This window comes from Dreissena polymorpha, chromosome 3 (genome assembly GCF_020536995.1).
Source record: "Dreissena polymorpha isolate Duluth1 chromosome 3, UMN_Dpol_1.0, whole genome shotgun sequence".
Classification (NCBI taxonomy): Eukaryota; Metazoa; Mollusca; class Bivalvia; order Myida; family Dreissenidae; genus Dreissena; species Dreissena polymorpha.
The window spans coordinates 144,176,111-144,199,630 of NC_068357.1; the positions used below are offsets into that span (position 1 = coordinate 144,176,111).

At 37.4% G+C, this 23,520-nt stretch overlaps 1 protein-coding gene across 2 annotated transcripts; it reads left to right on the forward strand.

Annotated features, from left to right (window-relative positions):
* On the forward strand, window positions 1–22,110 carry LOC127871806 (CCA tRNA nucleotidyltransferase 1, mitochondrial-like). Of its 2 annotated transcripts, none has more exons than XM_052415010.1 (8): window positions 1–130; window positions 3,133–3,597; window positions 5,570–5,699; window positions 8,663–8,789; window positions 8,954–9,039; window positions 17,024–17,131; window positions 18,109–18,221; window positions 20,793–22,110. In XM_052415010.1, the coding sequence occupies exons 2-8, from the start codon at window positions 3,154–3,156 to the stop codon at window positions 21,192–21,194; spliced, it is 1,410 nt and encodes a 469-aa protein (XP_052270970.1). In that variant the 5' UTR covers window positions 1–130; window positions 3,133–3,153; the 3' UTR covers window positions 21,195–22,110. The 2 variants fall into 2 exon arrangements, with proteins under 2 accessions (XP_052270970.1, XP_052270969.1); XM_052415009.1 differs by lacking the exon at window positions 1–130 and adding an exon at window positions 394–411.
* Window positions 22,111–23,520: the final 1,410 nt, after the last annotated feature.

The window sequence follows — 23,520 nt, forward strand, 5'->3', positions numbered from 1 at the left end:
AATAGTTTTCCAATAATAGTAAACACGTTTTGCATGGTTTGTAACCTTTATACGACAACGACTAAACAATTCGTGTGTGGCCACAATTAATGATAAAAATATTTCATTAAATCTGAAACAGGGATTTAGCGTGAGTTCCATAATATACATTTATATGTAAATAACGAATGCATGTGTGTTTCTAGTTTTTTATATATAATTTTAAATATTAAACTTAAAGGCGTTTGCATTTAAGCAATAATTTATAATGCAATATTTTTTCGCGACCCGCTTTTCTTTTCTGCTATGCAAATTCATTTCACAATCAACTGTAATCATAATAGACGTGTCACACTGAAAATGAACACATTAATCTTTCTTTTTCGCCAATGGAATTTTCAAGTGAAGAGGAAAGACACTATTTTCGGCACGGTCTGTGCACAACCTTGCTTGAAATCTCATCAAAGTTTATTCCTGAGAAAAAGTCAAACTTAAAACAAGTGAATTCACCATTGTGGTTGGATAGAACTGCAAGATTAGCAATTAACAAGAAAAGGAGCTCCTGGAAAAAATATATGTTTTCACGTTCACATGATAGTTACTTGAAATATGCTGAGTGTAGACAAGAATGTGCTAATATTGTGAAACGTTCCAAAAGAAGTTATGAGAAAAAAATTGCAAATGAAGTAAATAAGAGCAGCAAATCCTTTTGGCGATATGTTAATTCTAAGAGAAAAACAAAGGATTCCATAGGCATGTTGGTAAGGGAGGATAATACTGAAGCTAAGACAGATTTTGATAAGGCAGAAACATTAAATTGCTTCTTCAGCAGTGTCTTTGTTGGACCAGACAATGCAGGAAATGACCATATTGATATTGTTCAACATGAAAATCGGAATTTACTAGAGAATATTTTGTTGTCTGAGGAGGATGTGTTAAAAGCCTTGAATTCACTTAACCCAGAGAAATCACCTGGTCCGGACTATATTCACCCTCGGGTTCTCTACGAAACTAAGAAGGAACTAGTAAAACCACTATTAATTTTATTTAATCAGACTTTGAGTGAAGGAGTTATTCCCGAGGATTGGAGGAAAGCCATTGTTTCTCCCATTTTTAAAAATGGAAGTAAGAAAGAGCCAGCAAACTACCGCCCAGTTAGCCTAACTTCTGTGGTGTGTAAATTATGTGAACGTCTTGTCCGGGATAAACTCGTTAAACATATGAATGACAACAAGATATTTTCTGACGCACAATACGGGTTCAGATCAGGAAGGTCATGCTCTATTCAGTTATTAGAGATTCTTGATAATTGGACAGAATCCTTAGACAAAGGTGTGCCAATAGACGTCATTTACCTGGACTTTGCCAAAGCCTTTGATCGCGTTTCACACGGGCATTTGATTCATAAATTACACAAGTTGGGTATTCGAGGAATAGTCCTTAATTGGATTAGGGATTTCTTGTCTAGAAGAACGCAGTGTGTTCGTATAGGATCTACTTTATCATCATGGACAGATGTAGTTAGCGGAGTCCCTCAGGGCAGTGTAATCGGACCAATACTTTTTCTGTGTTTTATCAATGACTTACCTGACATAGTATCAGGAATTGTTAAGATTTTTGCTGATGACACAAAGCTTTTTTCACCAGTAACAACAAATGAGGAGTGTTATAATCTTCAATCTGACCTAGACAACTTAAGTGACTGGAGTGATAAATGGAAATTAACATTTAATGCAAAAAAATGCAAAGTTCTTCACCTTGGAAGTTCAAATAGTGACTTTCGCTATTCCATGAGAGACCCGGACGGAAATTATACAGCCATTGAAGCAGTTACAAATGAGAAAGATTTAGGTGTGACTTTTGACGAGCGGCTAAGTTTTAACCAACACATTACAAACATTACGAATAAAGCACAGCGAACTCTTGGCTTAGTACATAGATCCTTTGAGTGTCTTGATGAAGAAATGTTTTTGCCTCTTTATAAGGCTTTAATCAGGCCAACCTTGGAATATGGATCATGTGTTTGGTCCCCTCACCTAAAAAAAACATATAAAGTTAATTGAAGATGTTCAAAGAAGAGCAACTAAATTAGTGCCATTGGTGGCACACCTACCATACGACCAGAGACTTCGAAAGTTGGGACTTGTCACACTTGAGTACAGAAGGGACAGGGCGGATATGATCCAAATTTTCAAATCTTTACATAAGCTAGATGATTTAAACTGGGAAAAATTGTTCGATCTGGCTGAGGATAATCTTCGTGGTCATCACTTGAAACTAAGAGGCAAGAATTCCAAAAGTAATGTAAGACTCAACACCTTTAGTCAAAGATCAATTCATTACTGGAACAGTTTGGAAGAATCAACAATAGCTGCCACAAGTGTTAATCAATTTAAATCATTGCTAAATTCTGAAAAATGGAACATTAAGAAGTTTAACCCGTCGGTAATTTAAGATAAATTAACAATTAATTTTACTAAGCGCACTCTAGAGAAGTTTTTAATAAAATAGTAATTATCAGAAAGAGATTCTAAAGAAGAGACCATTATCAGAGGGGCCACTACAGCATAGCTAAATTACGGCCCAACAGTCCAGGTATCCAGGTATCCAGGTATAACCCCACAGTGCTCCAGCAAGGATTTGAAAAGGGCAGGGGGGCTTTTTAGTCAAAAGGGCACTTTCGACGCACAGTATTTTGTGAAAAGGGCACGTACGAGCGCGGGTGTTTCTGGAATGCTTCCTATTGCATGTTAATTTATATGTTATAAATTATTGTATTATTCCCATTATTATTAAACCATTCAAATATAATGTCTACAATGAGGATTAAAGTAATTACAATGTAATAAGAGATTTATGAATAATCATATGTAAAAATAAAATAAAAAATGTTTTCTTTTTTTTTGGGGGGGGGGGCAGGGCGGAGGTTCGGGAGGTCAGGGCGCGGCACCCTTTGATTTAGGCCTAGCTGGAGCACTGACCCCATTTTGTTTGCAACTTGATCGAGTGTCCTCCCAGCGATTTGAATACCTAGCAATTTCATCTATTGCAAAGACAGTAATGACATTCAGGTATTTCACTTGAAGATATATTACAAAGCTCATAGGTCAAATAATGCACTGGTGAATAATGTAACATGACTTGTAATTTCAGATAAGGTCGCTTCTGCCTTCAATGTGGAAGAAAAAATCTGTTCATCAACTTGTCAAATTTTCATTATTCTTTCATCCAATACCGCCATGGAAAACACAGATTAGTGGGAGAACATCATTCAGTTTTCTTGGTGGCAGTAACAGGTTTTATATCTCATCTAATCAAGCTTCTAGGCTTCAACAAAGTCATCTTGTAAAAATGAAGCTTGATACACCAGAGTTCCACAAACTATTTACCTCGGAGCTTAAGACATTGATTGCTTTATTTGAGAAAAATAAACATGAGATCCGTATTGCCGGTGGACCAGTGCGAGATCTGTTGATGGGGAAAGTCTGCCACGATGTAGATCTAGCTACCACAGCAACACCAACCCAGATGAAGGAGATGTTCGAGTTAGAGGGGATACGTATGATCAATAATAAAGGGGAAAGCCATGGAACTATCACTGCAAGAATCAATGACAAGGTTTTCACATATCATCCAGACATTAAAAAAATATGTTCAACTAAAATGCTTTTCAGCAATAGTCATTAGCAGTTATGAAATTTGTATATTTTATATGTATATAAGTAAATAACAATTGTTGGTGAACTCCTGATTTGTTTAGGCTAAATGCAGTGATTTATATTAAATCTGAATCAATGAGTCCTTGGGACGCACATATTTGGGAACAATGGGTTCAAACTAAAAACAATTGGTCCCCGATTGTGTCTTTGTAAATTTGCAACAAATTACCTACATAACATAAAGCCTTCAGCTTGGAACATAACCCAGCCAAGAGTAGAGCCCGAGCCACTTGGTATAAAATTTGCGATTTTTTTTTTCTTTTCGTTATTGGCTTTGGAATCATCATTTTCATTGTAGTCTGCGTTTGGATAAACAGCTGTTGGTTCTTTGGCCAAAGTACTTGTAATACGCATGAAAAATGTTTATTTAGTTTTTATGTCCCCCACTATAGTAGTGGGGGACATATTGTTTTTGCCCTGTCTGTTGGTTGGTTGGTTGGTCTGTCTGTCTGTTTGCGCCAACTTTAACATTTTGCAATAACTTTTGCTATATTGAAGATAGCAACTTCATATTTGGCATGCATGTGTATCTCATGAAGCTGCACATTTTGAGTGGTGAAAGGTCAAGGTCATCCTTCAAGATCAGAGATCAAATATATGTGGCCAAAATCGCTTATTTTATGAATACTTTTGCAATATTGAAGATAGCAACTTGATATTTGGCATGCATGTGTATCTCATGGAGCTGCACATTTTGAGTGGTGAAAGGTCAAGGTCATCCTTCAAGGTCAGAGGTCAAATATATGTGGCCCAAATCGCTCACTTTATGAATACTTTTGCGATATTGAAGATAGCTTCTTGATATTTGGCATGCATGTGTATCTCATGGAGCTGCACATTTTGAGTGGTGAAAGGTCAAGGTCAAGGTCATCCTTCAAGATCAGAGATCAAATATATGTGGCCCAAATCGCTCATTTTATGAATACTTTTGCGATATTGTAGATAGCTTCTTGATATTTGGCATGCATGTGTATCTCATGGAGCTGCACATTTTGAGTGGTGAAAGGTCAAGGTCATTCTTCACGGTCAGAGGTCAAAAATATGTGGCCCAAATCGCTTATTTTATGAATACTTTTGCGATATTGTAGATAGCAACTTGATATTTGGCATGCATGTGTATCTCATGGAGCTGCACATTTTGAGTGGTGAAAGGTCAAGGTCATCCTTCAAGGTCAAATATATGGGTCAAAATTGTGCATGTAATGTCACTTCTGCAATATTGAAGCTAGCAATTTTAAATTTTAAATGCGTGTGTATCTCAAGGAGCTGCACATTTCGAGTGGTGAAGGGTCAAGGTCATCCTACAAGGTCAAACATCAAATAGGGGGACATTGTGTTTCACAAACACATCTTGTTCTTAAAGAACTTTTCTCAGAGGCATTTTTTTTATCCCGGATTTCAAAGTAACAGTGCTTTGAACATTTAATATAATGCCATTAGTGATTGGATAACGGATATAAATCTACCAATCAAAATAGGTGTACTACATTCTAAATATAGTAGTCATGTAACTGGTGGTCCATTCTACCTGTACTTTATAAACCTGTGTCGACTTGCAGTCACTTACAAGTTCTCTTGTCACCACAAATAGAAATTTACATTGATAATGTTCAAATTGGAATTTTTAAGCAGTGTGTCTGAAGGACGCACATGTTTAAGAATGATACGTTATCTGGAAAAATATGTGCTTAAATCACAAAAATGAAGGGCAAAAATGAATCACTGACATGCATTTGAAAAAGTCAGAGCAAATACCAATACATATATATACATGTTCATTTTGTCTCCATTCCATCTTTCTAAAATTAAGTTAATATGAAATATAATGAATTTTTCCTCAGTTCAATATAATGTTCTCATGATATTTTTAGGAAAACTATGAGGTGACCACACTTAGAATTGACATTCGCACGGACGGCAGACATGCAGAGGTAGAATTCACTAAGGACTGGCAGTTGGATGCTTACAGAAGAGATCTCACTATCAACGCAATGTTTCTTGGTGTGTTGGTTGGGATTGTGTTTGGGGCCGAAGGGCAATAGATAAGATTTCATGTCAATTAGTTTTCACTTGAAGCTTTTTTAAACAAATAATTTTTTCCCCTCAAAACTATTTGTCAATTAGTTTTTGACAATTTGATAAAAACTTGCCTATTTTCTCCTCAGCATCCTGTTGCTTGGTACTTTCAGGGCTTTCCACAGGCTATTTAACATCTCGCCGGGCGCTTGATTTTCGAAATCAGAGTCCCCTGGGCGCTTGAAAATTTCTGATCAGTGTAATTTTCAGTAAAAGAAAGTGGAGATCGTAAAAAAAAAATCAAGGTTTCTATTAGTGTATCAATATTCTCTGTTTTAAAAGAGCACTCGGTTCCTACTTTCACAAGTAATCGCCATAAACACCACATGGGGTAATGGATAATCCACTGATAAGAGAATAGCATGAAGCGCGTATCGATTATTCTAGCCGCATTACACAGTTATTTAAATGCTGACAATGATGTATCAGGTAACTTTCCAGTCGCAAACTGTGATGTTCATCGTCCAATCGGTTACGCGAATGCTTATGAGGGCGGGATTAACTATCAACCATTATTTTTGATTGACGTTGGGCACAAAGTAAGAGTTTATCGCAGCTTGATTAGCAAGAAGTTGTTCCATTTACATGATATAAAACCGGAAAGACGGTTTCGGGCATCATCATCACACCTTTTTACTGTAAACAAGTGTTACCTATGACTCATAATACGAGAAATTAATTGCAAGTGGTAAACAATTAATTAGTTATAGCGATTAAGTTGTGCAAATAACCCCGGTTACAATTATGCGATAACAATTTAATTCCAGTACATGTATATTTCATCATGTCCATTTATAGAACTCATTCAACTCGTTTTTCTTACATTTATTCGACACGTAATGCGCATTATCAAACGTTCGTTGAATTAATTACGCACACTGATAAATGTTTTGTGCGATAATCGATACTTAGAAGACTGATGATGGCAACCGGCCGTAATCCTCGTGGACAACATGAATTTCATGCATAATTCTGTCAAAACATTTATTCGACTCGTAAAGTGTTTAAACAAATTATCGTTGAATTCATAACGCAACTGTTAATATTTGTTGAAATCTCAAATGGGAATAATTAAATTTGTAAACTGAAACCCATGCCCGTAAGTCGATAACGTAAACGCTTTTTTAATCCGAAACTATTTCCTAATGTAAATGTTACCGCAACGTTAAAATATTCTTGCTTCAAATTAGCAGTGCAAATTAATGTTGTGTCAAATCTTTTTCTCAAATAAAAAGAGCGCACAAATTATGCAGCATGAACAACATCACGTCATTTGCGTTTTATCAAGCACCAGTGAGCACACAACACGTCAGGGGATTGACGCATGTTCAGAGGCAATATTTCATCAAATATATAAAAAGTCACAAAAAAATTATTTGATACTATAGAAAAATAGCAAGGTTTGTGTTAAAGAAATAATTGAGAGCTTTTATCGTCAGAATTTACCAGAAAGTGATGTATAAAAACGGAATAAACGGGATTATCGGGTAATAAATAGAAACTTGAAAAGTGATAAGTATACAGTAAATAGAGTCGGGTTGAAACGGATGTATTTGGGGAATCGTTCGAGTCGGGATTTTACTATCGGTGTGGGACAGTTTTAAAACAATTATTCAATATATAAAAAATTATATATATATTTTATTGAGTGGGGGATTTTCTTTAAGAGTCATAGCTCACCAAAAAACGTCTTTTGACACTGTTTTTCTTTGAGTTACAACGCACCACAGAATGTGAATTGACACGTTAAATAATAAAAAAATCAACATAGGGAGGGGACACCCCTCCTGAACCACCCTTATCAGACCCGGGGCGCCTGACAAAAATCCTGTGGAAAGCACTGACTTTTATTGTGCTTGAGGATCATGTCACACCCATTTTGGGTCACTAGGTCAAAGGTCAAGGTCAATGTGACCTCTAAAAAAAAAATCATTCTGACAAGCTTTCGCAGCCAAGCGTGGCAACCGTTATGCGTTGCTCTTGTTTTGTTCGTTTTATGACAAATACAAATTGTAAAAATGATAAAACGTTCATTGTCTGTTGACCAATAGGGTCAGTTGAGTCAAGGTCTATGTAACTACAACTAAAAAATTATAGCTTTAAATTGGATTAAGTAATTGCATTGAAACCATGTGAGTTCCTAAATTACATGTAGACCTTGAATTTAATTGCATTTTGGAACAGTTTGGTCAAGGGAAAGTCCATTGTTCTAAAAACAATTACTTAACTAGTTAAGTTTGGGTGGAGGAATTGTTTAAAATATGTGTTTAAAGAAAGTGCACATGCAGAACTAGCTTGGATTGCACAATTACTTTATTAACCAGGTTTTCCGAAGGAAAAACTGGTTATTAGATTGGCGAATGTCGGTGGGCGGGCGGGCAGAACAAGCTTGTCCGGGCCATAACTTTGTCGTTCATTGTGAGATTTTAAAATCATTTGGCACATTTGTTCACCATCATTAGACGGTGTGTCGCGCGAAAGAATTACGTTGATATCTCCAAGGTCAAGGTCACACTTGTGAGTTCAAAGGTAAAAAATGGCCATAAATGAGCTTGTCTAGGCCATAACTATGTCATTCATTGTGAGATTTTAAAATCATTTGGAACATTTGTTCACCATCATTGGACGGTGTGTCGCACAAAAGAAATACGTCAATATCTCCAAGGGCATGATTGCCACAACTAAAAATAGATTTATTTTGATTTAAAGGGGGTTAATTATAAACAATCAGTTCAGTTTGAGTTGTCTCCCTTTATCAGACTTTTTTTTCAAATTGAAAACCTGGTTTTGTGACAATTTTGTCCCTTGTTTATTTTTAAGTAAAGAAATAAGTAAACTGTTGAAAGCCAAGTGTTGTGTTATTTGCATGTTCCCTGTCTCTTCTTCAGACGTAGATGGCACAGTTTACGACTACTTCAATGGCATAGAGGATGTTAACAACAGAAAGGTGCGTTTTGTTGGCGATCCTGCAGACCGCATACAGGAAGATTATCTCCGTATACTTCGCTACTTCAGGTATGCACCTGCTTGGTTTCTTATTTACTTTTCTGAATGGTCAAATATCCCTCCGAGATAAAACTGTGAAATTTCAAGTCTTTAAGTGTCTGAAATAGGATGTATGACAGCTCTAATTTGCACCCTGTTGCAGTAGCATGCAATCTGTATGATTGAATTTGCAGGTTTTATGGTCGCGTTGCGGCTACAGCTGAAGAACATGAGGAAGCTACGCTTAAGGCAATATCAGAGAATGCAGAAGGACTGAAGGGTATGCAAGATTCTGTTTAAAATGCTAAGCTCTTCATGTTTGTCTATTTCTTTATTTTTCTGGTTAGTAATTATTTAAGCCTTTGTCATAGCATATGATTGATTTGAAAGTAACCATATTTAACAAGAAATAGAAAATTTCTGTTTAAACCAAATAGTTTGCACAATTAATTTGTCATACCCCCTGCAAACGAAGTTAAGGGGGGTATATAGGAGTGAGCTTGTCGGTCGGTCTGTCTGTCCCTACTGTATTAAAGGGGCCTTTTCACAGATTTTGGCAGTTTTTAACTTATTCATTAAATGCTTTATATCGATAAATGTAAACATTGGATCGTAAAAGCTCCAGTAAAAAATCAAGAATAAAATTTAAAAAAGGAAAAGAACATTGCCCGGACCAGGTTTCGAACCAGTGACCCCTGGAGTCCTGCCAGAGTCCTGAAGTAAAAACGCTTTAGCCTACTGAGCTATTCCGCCGAGTACACATACTTGACATATTTTATACCTTATATAAGCAATCTTCGTAGTTTCACAAAATTTAACGACAAAAACAGAACTCTCCAAATTATTCAATCGTTTTGCGTTGCAACGCTTTATAGTTTTTAGGTTTTAAAATCATCAAAAGATGCATATAATGGCTTTATTAGACCATGGTAAATGTTCAGTATTACTGTTTCCTCACAAATATCATAACTAAAACGAAAATTTGCGAATCTGAAACAACTTTTTTCAATTTTGTCAATTTACCAAAGCGTGAAAAGATCCCTTTAAGTGTCACAGGGTCACTTAGTGCGTTTTAAACATTCAGCATGGTGTCCGCTCTCTAATTCAAGTAGTTTTCATCCCATCTTCACCACACTTGGTGAGAAGTTGTATCTAGATGATGTGTAGGTAAAGTTCGAACATGGGTCATGCCGGATCAAAAACTAGGTCATGGGGCCACTTAGTGCGTTTAAAACATTTAGCATGGTGTCCGCTGTTTTATGTGAAAACACCATGCAAAATATTCTGTGTCAATGCGGCATGTGGGGGTATTCGTCACGTCTGTGACAAAGCTCTAGTTTTAGCAAAGGCGAGCATTGTTAGCTCTTGTAATTGCCATTTTCCTGCCATGTTTCTTTTATTGTGCCCCATCAACATGTTTCATGTATAGACTCATGAAGTCCTCAAATATTGCCTGTACTTCAGTCTCAGTGAAGTTTTAAATGAGTTTGAAATTGAAATAGTACTACACAATATGGAGATAATAGATCAGCCATAAAAGATTGAAATAAATCAAGTTTCTAATACTTCACAACATGAAATACAAATATTTTTAGCTCATCTATTTTTTTTTAAAAATTATGAGCTATTGTCATTACCTTGGCGTCGGCGTTGGCGTCCGGTTAAGTTTTGCGTTTAGGTCCACTTTTCTCAGAAAGTATCAATGCTATTGCATTCAAACTTGATACACTTACTTACTATCATGAGGGGACTGGGCAGGCAAAGTTAGATAACTCTGGTTTGCATTTTGACAGAATTATGTGCCCTTTTTATACGCCCGTATAAAATACGGGACGTATTATGTGAAACCCCTTGGCGGCGGGCGGCGGGCAGCGGGCGGCGGGCGGAAGGCATCACTTTGTCCGGACTCTAATTCAAATTGTATTCATCCGATCTTCACCAAACTTGGTCAGCAGTTGCATCTAGTTGATATCTAGGCCAAGTTCGAATATGGGTCATGCCGGGTCAAAAACTAGGTCATAGGGTCAATAAGTGCATTTTCAAAGGGGCCACTTTGTCCGGACTCTATTTCAAATTGTATTCATCCGATCTTCACCAAACTTGGTCAGCAGTTGCATCTAGTTGATATATAGGCCAAGTTCGAATATGGGTCATGCCGGGTCAAAAACTAGGTCATAGGGTCAATTAGTGCATTTTCAACGGCGCCACTTTGTCCGGACTCTAATTCAAATTGTATTCATCCGATCTTCACCAAACTTGGTCAGCAGTTGCATCTAGTTGATATCTAGGCCAAGTTCGAATATGGGTCATGCCGGGTCAAAAACTAGGTCATAGGGTCAATAAATGCATTTTCAAAGGGGCCACTTTGTCCGGACTCTATTTCAAATTGTATTCATCCGATCTTCACCAAACTTGGTCAGCAGTTGCATCTAGTTGATATATAGGCCAAGTTCGAATATGGGTCATGCCGGGTCAAAAACTAGGTCATAGGGTCAATTAGTGCATTTTCAACGGCGCCACTTTGTCCGGACTCTAATTCAAATTGTATTCATCCGATCTTCACCAAACTTGGTCAGTAGTTGCATCTAGTTGATATCTAGGTCAAGTTCGAATATGGGTCATGCCGGGTCAAAAACTAGGTCACAAGGTTACTTAGTGCATTTCAAGCATTTAGCATGGTGTCCGCTCTCTAATTGAAGTAGTTTGCATCTGATCATCACCTAATTTGGTCAGAAGTTGAGTCTAGATGATATGTAGATCAAATTCGAATATGGGTCATGCCGGGTCAAAAACGAGGTCACGATCGGACACATAATGAATTTCAAGCATTTAGCATGGTGCCCGCTCTCTAATTGAAGTAGTTTTCATTTGATCTTCACCAAATTTAGTCAGATGTTACATCTAAATGATATCTAGGTCAAGTTCAAATATGGGTCATGCCGGGTCAATAACTAGGTCTCGAGGTCACTTAGTGCATTTCAAGCATTAAGCATGGTGTCCAAAACCTCCGAACGGGCGTATCTTGTGACAGTTTGGCACTCTTGTTATACTTAGAAAATTGAAAATTTTGGTTAAGTTTTGTGTTTAGGTCCATTTTATTCAAGCTATTGCTTTCATACTTGCAACACTTACTAACTATCATAAGGGGACTGTGCAGGCAAAGTTATTTAACTCTGACTGGCATTTTGAAAGAATTATGTGCCCTTTTTATACTTAGAAAATTGAAAATGTGGTTAAGTTTTGTGTTTAGGTCCACTTTATTCCTACAGAATCAAAGCTATTGCTTTCATACTTGCAACACTTTTTAACTATCATAAGGGGACTGTGCAGGCAAAGTTATGTAACTCTGACTGGCATTTGGATGGAATTATGGGCCCTTTATACTTAGAAAATTGAAAATTTTGTTAAGTTTTGTGTTTTGGTCCACTTTACCCCTAAAGTATCATAGATATTGCTTTCATACTTGGAACACTCGCAAACTATCATAAGGGTACAGCAAAAGGACAAGTTGCATAACTCTGGTTGTAATTTTTACGGAATTATGGCCCTTTTTTGACTTAGTAACTTTGAATATATGGTTAAATTTTGTGTTTCGATCCACTTTACTTCTAAAGTATCAAGGCTATTGCTTTCAAACTTCAAATACTTTCATGCTATCATGAGGTTACTGTACCTGGCAAGTTGAATTTTACCTTGACCTTTGAATGACCTTGACTCTCAAGGTCAAATTATGAAATTTTGCTAAAATTGCCATTACTTCTTTATCTATGATTAGATTTGATTGATACTTTGGCAAAACTACTCTTACCTGACATACCACAATAGACTCCACCCAAACCATCCCCCGTGCCCTCCCCCCGAATCCTCCCCCTAATTTTTTTTTTTTTTTTTTAAAGATCATCTCACAAATGACCACCACACCCTCACACTTTACCCCCCCCCCCCACCCCACCCCCCTCAATTTTTTTTTTTAAAGGGTTAAAAAACACAAATATTTATTTTTATTATTAACCAGGTTTTTAACCAGGTTTTCCGAAGGAAAAAACTGGTTATTAGATTGGCGAATGCGGGCGGGCTGGCTGGCTGGCGGGCTGGCTGGCGGGCTGGCAGAATAAGCTTGTCCGGGCCATAACTATGTCGTTCATTGTCAGATTTTAAAATCATTTGGCACATTTGTTCACCATCATTGGACGGTGTGTCGCGCGAAATAATTACGTCGATATCTCCAAGGTCAAGGTCACACTTTGAGTTCAAAGGTCAAAAATGGCCATAAATGAGCTTGTCCGAGCCATAACTATGTCGTTCATCGTCAGATTTTAAAATCATTTGGCACATTTGTTCACCATCATTGGACGGTGTGTCGCGCGAAATAATTACGTAGATATCTCCAAGGTCAAGGTCACACTTTGAGTTCAAAGGTCAAAAATGGCCATAAATGAGCTTGTCCTGGCCATAACTATGTCATTCATTGTGAGATTTTAAAATCATTTGGCACATTTGTTCACCATCATGGGACGGTGTGTCCCACGAAAGAATCACGTCAATATCTCCAATGTCAAGGTCGCCACGACTAAAAATAGATTAAAAAAAAAAAAACTTACAAAGGGGGTTAATTTTTTTTGGTCATTTCAAAAGTTCAGTTTGAGTTTTCTCCCTTTATCAGATTTTTTTTTCACAAATAAAAACTTGGTTTTGTGACAATTTTGTCCCTTGTTTTATTTTTGAAATACCGTCCAACCATCACACCCAAGAATCCCCTCCACCCACCCCCCCCCCCACCCCCGAATTTTTTTTTTTTTTTTTGCATTTTTTGCATTTTTTTTTCCGCATTTTTGGAAGATAATGTAATAAATGTCCACAGCCCCACACTATACACCCCTCCCTCCTTTGTGATTGAAATTGAGAGTCCCTTCACCTTTAAAAAGAAAATAGATGAGCGGTCTGCACCCGCAAGGCGGTGCTCTTGTTTCTTTTGAGCTCACCTGATTGCACAGGTGAGCTTTTGTGACCGGTCTTTGTCCGTCGTACATCCGTCCGTCCGTCCATTAACATTTGTTCGTAAACACTCTAGAGGCCACATTTATTTTCCGATCTTCATGAAACTTGGTCAGAAGCTTCATCCCAATGAAATCTCGGTCGAGTTCGAAATGTTGTGCCAGGTCAAAAACTAGGTCACTAGGTCAAAAAAAAGAAAAAACTTGTAATTACTGTAGAAGTCACATTTCATGCCCAATCTTCATGTTACTTTGTCAAAATGTTTGTCTTAATGATATGTTGGTTGAGTTAAAAAGTGGTTCCGGTCCGTTGAAAAACATGGCCGCCAGTGGGCGGGGCAGTTTTCCTTATTTGGCTATAGAAAAACCTTGTAAACACTCTAGAAGTCACAATTTTTGCCCTATCATCTTGAAAATTAATCAAAACATTGGTTTTATTGATGTCGAACGAGTTCGAAAATGGTCCAGACCGGTGAAAAAACATGGCCGCCAGTGGGCGGGGCATTTTTCTCTATATGTACATGTGTATATAGTGAAAACATGTGAACACTCTAGAAGTCACATTTTTTGCCAAATTTTCATGAAATTTGGTCAGAATATTTGTTTCCTTGATACAAGAGTTGAGTTGGAAAATGGTTCCGGTCAGTTGAATAACATGGCTGCCGTGGGGGGGGGGCAGTTTTCTTATATTTATATAGTAAAAAAAAGCTTGTGAACACTCTAGAAGTCACATTATTTGCCCAATCATCATGAAACTTGGTGAATAGATTTGTTTTATATATATATCTCAGATGAGTTTGCAAATGGTCCCGATGGGTCAAAAAACATGGCTGCCAGGGGGGTGGGGCAGTTTTCCTTATGTGACTATATAGAGAGAAACCTTGTGATCAAACACTATAGAAGTCACATTTTTTGCCTAATCATCATGAAACTTAGTCAATATATTGGTTTTATTGGTTTCTTGGACAAGTTGGGAAATTCTCAGATCTTTGATTGCTCAGGTGAGGTTTTAGTATTGGTCTTTGTCCGCTGTCCGTCCGTCCACATTTGGTTTGTAAACACTCTAGCATTCACATTTCTCAAGCATTCTTTATCAAAGTTGCTGAAAGATCTCAGTCAAGTTTGATGATAAGCAAAATCACATAATTAATGCCATAATTATTGCCCTTAGATTGTCCAAATTTTCATTATATTATACAAAATCCTTGTAAGCAAAGTTTGATGTTTGGTAAGGGGGGTCAACTCAAAATATAGGTCACCTTTTCAAATCTTACAAAAACAAAAACACTCCCTACCCCAGAGTTTTGGTTCAATAATGATAAAACTTGACCAGGATGTTTGTCTGGTCAATATCTAGATCATGTTTGACATTAGGTAAAAATTGAATGAACTGACTCCTCTCAGGTGAGCGAACTAGGGTCATCTTGGCCCTCTTGTTGTTTTTTTTTGGGGGGGGGAGGGTGAAACTAATTAAGAGGATACAAATACATTTTATCACGAGCTCTGCATGTGTGGACAATGTATTCTATTTCTTGCATGCAAAGTTGTGAAATAACTCATGATTTTACTTAAGTAGAATATTCTCCCTTTATGGAAATGTGTCCAAATTTCTCATTTTTGAATTGATTTACGTTTGTTTCCTGGACCAAAGTTATACAACACATCAAACAGACTTGGTTTCTAGCAATGTTTTAAATGGTGTTTAAGTTTCCTGACATATGCGGCTTATAGGCAACATGTTTCGACGTTATTAACTTGCTTCACCTTCCTGCTGTCAAAAGAAGTGATGTCAATTGAGTTTTAATAAAATTGCTAGAAAATAAGTATTGTTAAATGAAATTAGGTAAAATTAATGAAGTTGACATTGACATTGAAGTTTCAACAATTATGGTGGCATAGTATCACTTAAAGAGCATTTGTTACATAATAGTGACAGCAATTACTTGTTATGTGTGTGTATCACACAACTATATTAAAAATCCTATTGGTTTAATGCCTTTACATCCGAAAAACAATTTTGTCATAGAAGTTAGAAGTTTGACCAAGTAATCCAGAATTCTTATACTATTACTTGATGCCAAGCAAATGTTGCAAGTCTGCTGCCAATAAGAAAGCGAGATTTGAGACAGTCTAATTTAATATTAACCTGTGCAGAGATTGCAGATTTGTGATAATTGAATCACTGTCAGTCTATTGTTTATTGGCCAATTGCCTATGAACTGCACCATGGGAAAAGAGGGCTAAATGCATGTGCGCAGTGTCGACCCAGGTAAGACTGTGCAGTCTGCACAGGCTGATCAGGGATGACACTTTGCTTTTATGGAATGTTTTGTTCTTAGCAAACACTTTGTCTAGGCGGAAGTGTCGTCCCTAATAGGCTTGTGCTGACTGCGTAGGCTAATCTGAGGGGACACCTTATGCACATGCATTATACCTCCTTTTCTCAGAGTGAGGCTGAATGATTTATAGTCTAAAGATTTGTTTACGTCATTGACCATACTGTCCCTGTGTGCAGACGTCATTGACCATACTGTCCCTGTGTGCAGCCGTCATTGACCATACTGTCCCTGTGTGCAGACGTCATTGACCATACTGTCCCTGTGTGCAGACGTCATTGACCATACTGTCCCTGTGTGCAGACGTCATTGACCATACTGTCCCTGTGTGCAGACGTCATTGACCATACTGTCCCTGTGTGTAGTATTTCATTGACCATACTGTCCCTGTGTGCAGACGTCATTGACCATACTGTCCCTGTGTGCAGACGTCATTGACCATACTGTCCCTGTGTGCAGACGTCATTGGCCATACTGTCCCTGTGTGCAGACGTCATTGACCATACTGTCCCTGTGTGCAGACGTCATTGACCATACTGTCCCTGTGTGCAGACGTCATTGACCATACTGTCCCTGTGTGCAGATGTCATTGACCATACTGTCCCTGTGTGCAGGTATTTCATTGACCATACTGTCCCTGTGTGCAGGTATTTCATTGACCATACTGTCCCTGTGTGCAGATGTCATTTACCATACTGTCCCTGTGTGCAGACGTCATTGACCATACTGTCCCTGTGTGCAGACGTCATTGACCATACTGTCCCTGTGTGCAGGTATTTCATTGACCGTACTGTCCCTGTGTGCAGGTATTTCATTAACCATACTGTCCCTGTGTGCAGACGTCATTTACCATACTGTCCCTGTGTGCAGACGTCATTGACCATACTGTCCATGTGTGCAGGTATTTCATTGACCATACTGTCCCTGTGTGCAGGTATTTCTGGGGAGCGAATCTGGCTGGAGCTGCAGAAGATTCTCACTGGCAACCATGCTGCTAGCATTGTGAAGGCCATTGTCCAGACTGGAGTCTATAAGTACATTGGTAATAACCTGGTAGCACAATTTGTATGGGAGGGATTTAATCTTGTGTTAGACATAAATAAGGGCATTGTAACACAATTTGTATGGTAGGGAAATAATCCTGTGTTGTACATAGATTAGGGCATTTAAGCACAATTTGTATGGGAGGGAAATAATTTTGTGTTGGACATAGGTAATGGCATTGTAACACAATTTGTATGATAGGGAAATATTCTTGTGTTGTATATAGGTTAGGGCATTGTAACACAATTTGTATGATAGGGAAATATTCTTGTGTTGTACGTAGCTAAGCTGAAATAGTATCAAGGAAAATTTATCTTTGTAATTTAAATATAAAAAATGAGACTTTTCTAGTCTCTTTTTTGGCCCCTCAAGTTCAAATCTCAAATATAAACGCAATGGAACTTGAGTTGCACTAGTAGGAGAGACCTTATTATTTCATGTGGCAAATAATTTATGACAAAAATACCATGTAGTCCTTAATTTATGGCAAGAAAGGAATTGCTCAAACCTAATGTCAACTTAAAAAAGGATAACTTGTAAGAACATTTTACATTAGAGTTTAAATTTCTCTTAGTTAAATCTTGGACATTTAGATAAATATTGAGCTTAAGCTGTCAAACATGGGCCTGGGCAACGTGCCCAAAATATACCGGTACAGTGGAGCCATATTTTTATATTTGAGCCTTGTTCTGTGAAAACTGGGCAAAATGTATGTGCGTAAAGTGTCGTCCCAGATTAGCCTGTGCAGTCTGCACAGGCTAATCAGGGACCACACTTTCAGCTTAAATGGTATTTTTCATTTGAAGGAAGTCCCTTTTTACCGAAAATCTTGTTTAAGAAAGTGTTGTCCTTGATTAGCCTGTGCAGACTGCACAGGCTAATCTGGGACAACACTTTACGCACATGGATTATGCCCAGTTTTCTCAGAACATAACTCATTTTTATAATAAATGTTGAAGCTTTATTTACCTTCAGGGTTCCCTGACAGCCTTTCCCTGGAGGAGTTTGAGTCAGTGTGTGAGAGGACTGAGGGATCTGTACCGACCCCCATGACCAGAATGGCTGCACTCTTCTCTGATGTGGACCAGGTATGCATGTGTTGTGTTGTGTTGTGTGAGAGGACTGAGGGATCTGTACCCACCCCCATGACCAGAATGGCTGCACTCTTCTCTGATGTCGACCAGGTATGCATGTGTTGTGGTGTGTGAGAGGATTGAGGGATCTGTACCCACCCCCATGACCAGAATGGCTGCACTCTTCTCTGATGTCGACCAGGTGTTCATGTGTTGTGATGTGTGAGAGGATTGAGGGATCTGTACCCACCCCCATGACCAGAATGGCTGCACTCTTCTCTGATCTCGACCAGGTGTTCATGTGTTGTGTCGTGTGAGAGGACTGAGGGATCTGTACCCACCCCCATGACCAGAATGGCTGCACTCTTCTCTGATCTCGACCAGGTGTTCATGTGTTGTGTTGTGTGAGAGGACTGAGGGATCTGTACCCTCCCCCATGACCAGAATGGCTGCACTCTTCTCTGATGTAGACCAGGTATGCATGTGTTGTGGTGTGTTGTGTGAGAGGACTAAGGGATCTGTACCCACCCCCATGACCAGAATGGCTGCACTCTTCTCTGATGTGGACCAGGTATGCATGTGTTGTGGTGTGGTGTGTGAGAGGACTGAGGGATCTGTACCCACCCCCATGACCAGAATGGCAGCACTCTTCTCTGATGTGGATCAGGTATGCATGTGTTGTGGTGTGGTGTGAACGCCCATCATGCCATCGTCAATGATGGGGTTGGGGGCATTATTAGGATAATCCCTGTTGTTGAGTACCTCAGTAAGTGTGAGCGTGCGTGTGTGTGTGCATGGGTTTGTAATATTCCTGTCAGCTCAAAAACTTTTACCAGCATTGAAAAGTGTGAAATTTATAAATTACAAGAAGAAATATTCAGCATGATGAGAGGGGGTGTTGGGAATAAGAACCAGATTGTAAGGTCAATGTAACACTTTTTAGTAAAACGTTAAATATATGGTTTTAAGCAAGAGATCATGTCTGGAGTATAACTTTGTCCTGCATGGAATGATTTTCAAGCAACTTGGTAAAATTGTTGAGCAAATTGAAATAGCGTGATTTCACAAGAACCTGATCCATCCCTAGGATAGGAATCACACTTTAAGAACAAAGGTTTATTTATTACATTTTAAGTCACATAATCTAGATTGAGCTATTTTCATTATTTAAAATGAATTACTTATTATTATTAGCTTGGCTGTTTTCGGAGAAAACCCGAGGTATTGTCATAGCCAGCTCGTTGTGTCGTGTCCGCTGTCCGCGTCGTTCTAAAACCTTAACATTTAGTCAAGGTTTTGAACATTGGCTCTTAAATCAAAGTGCTTCAACCTACACTTTGAAACTTCATATGTAGCTGCACCTTCATGAGTTCTACATGCCATACCCAATTTGGGGTCACTAGGACAAAGGTTAAGGTCACTGTGACTTCTAAAAAAAAAAAAAAAAAATGTCAAGCTTTCATTTATTCAAAACTGCACCCGCAGCCGAGCATGGCACCTGTTATGCAGTGCATTGTTTATTTAAAAATAACTAGATAGAAATGTTGAGCATTGTGAGACAGTATTTGGCATAATCTTGTGTAAACTTGATATTTAGATCTCTGTTACCAAGTCAGTATTTTCTCAACATAGACCATTCAATGGCATTTCTTTTGCTTTGCCTTATAGAGCCAGAAGAAAGCATATATTGGCCTTCATACATCTTATGTAAAGTCAACAATAAATGTGTACAAAAATAACTATATGTTGTTGGGTATATTGTTTTTGGCCTGTCAGTCTGTCATTCATTCATTGTATGTGTGTGTCCCAAAACTTTAACCAAAACTTTAACCTTTGTTAAATTTTTGTCATAATTTTTTGAATATTGAAGATAGCAACTTGATATTTGGCATGCATGTGTATCTCATGAAGCTGCCAAATGATATATTGAAATTTTATTTCAAAGCGGCGCAATAGGGGGCATTGTGTTTCTGACAAACACATCTCTTGTTCTAAAATAATGTTTGGTGCCAGGCCGCAAAGCAAATTGGGTATATTCAGAAAGTCCTTTGTCTGTTCGTTAATTTGTCACTGCATCTGTCTGTAAAGCTACAGTTTCTGCTCCATATCTCCTATACCCGTTCAGGAATTTTTAGGAAACTTTTCCAAAATGTTCATGTAATTTTGACAATGTGGCGAAAGCCTGAGTCATTCATGCTTGCTCATGGTCAGGGCTATATTGAACATCAAAAGTTTGAGTCTCTGTTTTTCTTTCCAGTCTATATATTCTATACCATTTGAAAGATTTGTATGAAACATGCCTTAAATGTTGCAGTTATGGAGACAATTTGTAGAAGGCATGATACAGTCATAGTGGAAAGAAGAAAAAATCATATTGACTTAAAATGAAAACAATGCTTTTCAAATGACATAAATTGTGTGCAAAAAGAAAGTATATAAATTAGTTACTAGTACTTTGTAGTTAAAAAAGATTTACTTTAAAAGAATATATTTATTTACTCAGTTTATTGATTAAAGATAAACTTGTCCTCCAATAAATAATATAGTTTATACAGCCATATGTCATCAGAGTGCATTTTTTGCCAGATATACGAGATGAACAAACGCCTCAAGGTGTCCACAGACGAGCTGAAGACCTGCCTGTTTGTGGTGATGTACCGCGACCAGTCCCCGGGGGAGAACGTGATGCAGTATTACCAGCACTTGATAGCAAGCCTTGCGGGGAAGGAAAACAAGCCGCATGAGCGGGTAGTAGAGCTTCTAAAGTACAAGGGTATGGGCGAGACGCGTAAAGCCATCGAGACGTGGAACATGCCACGGTTTCCCATCTCGGGGAAGGACTTGCTGGAGATGAACGTAAAGAAGGGACCCGTGTTTTCTAAGGCTCTTGGGGAGCTGCGGCGGCGGTGGATTGAGAGTGACTTTCAGATGACGCGGGAAGAACTGCTTGACACCATTGGAGAAGTGCTGAGTGACATTCGCAGCTGATTTCAGTTATTTCTGATTATATTAACGTAGCATTTGTTTGGTCTTAGTCATGTTATTTTTTACATTTTTTTTTATCCCAATATATATATATGAATTATATATATAAATCATACTCGTTACCAAACATGTTTGTTTTGGTTTATTTTTGTTGTCGTTTTAGTATATGTGTTACATTACATTACATCTTAAATGTATAGTGAAAATATCATGTTTCTGGTACAAACATTAAATATTTTTCCCAAAATTCTAATGTTAAGATGAAACATTAATGCTTTTGATTAGGGATACAGTTGTAGGACTAATGGTAATTATGTAAACAAAAATAAAGGTGAATAATTAATAAAATAACATTAAAATAAAATTATCACATTTTGTTTTGTAGAAAATCATGGCATGTGTTAATGGAATGCAGAATCAATAAAGTTACACCTGAATTGTTTTTATCTTATCTTAACATTAATTCATGCACAATGAATATGAGCAACATGTTTATCCTAGTTTGGAATTAAATTGAAATTAGTGCTAACAGTTTTCTGTGAAATATTTGTGGCAATTGTTAAATTGAAAATGATTAAAGCAGATCGGACCATGTGTGTTTCTAAAAAATGTATTGTTATAATTTTACATTAAATTAATTAATTATCAGAATTTTAAGTCACATAATGATAACTTATTTTATGTCCCAAATTTACTAGTCCTTATATTTCCAGTTAATCATTTTCAAACTTGTTTTTGTTGTTTTAAGGGTTTTTTTTTTCAACAAATTTTGGTTAAGACTGTGATGCATGGTTTAGATTTTTTCATTTCATTAAATGACCTTTTAATTGTCTTTGCATTTAATATCCCTATTCTATTTTGTTTATCATTTAGTTGTTGAGTAACATTTTTGGACAGAATAAAACATGTCGAATAAAGAGCTTATCTTCCCTTTTCCCTTTTTTGTATATAATTTGTTCACAGAACCTGTCAGACTTCCTAAAAACTAGGCTCCCATGGATAAGAATGATATATTTTGAGTCTGTCTGATCTTTTTAACCATTTACCACTTAGATACGTATTGTCACGCATTTGTAGTCTCTTAGAAAGTTAAATTTTATTTAAGACCTTTCTTACAATATACTAGTTGTAAAGCCTTCATTTCCAACCCTTAGATACGGATGACCAGCAAACAGCATTAGGCCTGAACAGACTGAGAGTTACTCGCAGGCTGTTCTGGTTTGATGCTGTTTGCACATTCCCATTTTCACTTTGCTTCTGAGTGGGAAAGAATGCAACCATCTGATGACTTTTTGAAGACTTTATCATATATGCAACTGAATAAATCAGACTGGTGTGCGATCAAATGAACACAGCTATGTGTTTTTATGCCCCGCGGTAGGGTGGCATATAGCAGTTGAACTGTCAGTCTGTGCGTCCGTCCGAAAACTTTAACATTGGCCATAACTTTTGCAATATTGAAGATAGCAACTTGATATTTGGCATGCATGTGTATCTCATGAAGCTCCACATTTTGAGTGGTGAAAGGTCAAGGTAATCGTTCAAGGTCAAAAGTCATAAAATACAATCCAAGGGAAGTAATAAGCTTTTAAAGGAAGATAATTTCTAAACCTGCCAAATGATATATTGAAATTGTATTTCAAAGCGGCTCAATAGGGGGCATTGTGTTTCTGACAAACACATCTCTTGTTTTTCATGTTCTAATATTCTGAAACTTGTTAATGTTCTTAATACATCCAAAAGTTTTAACAGTTTGTAGTCATCAGCCCATGTAATCATTAACAATTTTAATCTTAAAACATGCCCAATAAAAAACACTCTAGCGTTGTGAAAAGTATGCAGTCCACATAAACCTTAATAACATTAAATTTAAGTCATATAATAGAGTAGTAACAGACAAACAGCAAGCATATTATTAAATGCATGTGTGTAACCTTACCCTTAAAAGTAAAAAATAACTTATTTTGTTTTTATTATTCATATTGTCCGATGGAGGTATGATGTCAAGTTATGTTAAACAACATGTACTGTAAAAGATGGTGACTATGGGCCCGAGTTAGTCAGTTTACCTGTATGTGCTTACACATTTAAGGACATTCGTTCGGAAAAATAATTTTGGTCCAGGAAGTTTTGAAAGGTTGTTGGGCCAAATATCTTACAGTTTCTGTTGCATTTGGAAATTCAGCATTCTTTTTCTTAACAAACATGTTATAAATAAATGACTTCCATAGATAGAGTTTGATTGGAGGAGTCATATTGTTTTTTTACTGTTCATATGTCAATCCATTTGTTCGTAGGTCTGCTCTCTTACTGAGTTTCGGTTCAATAT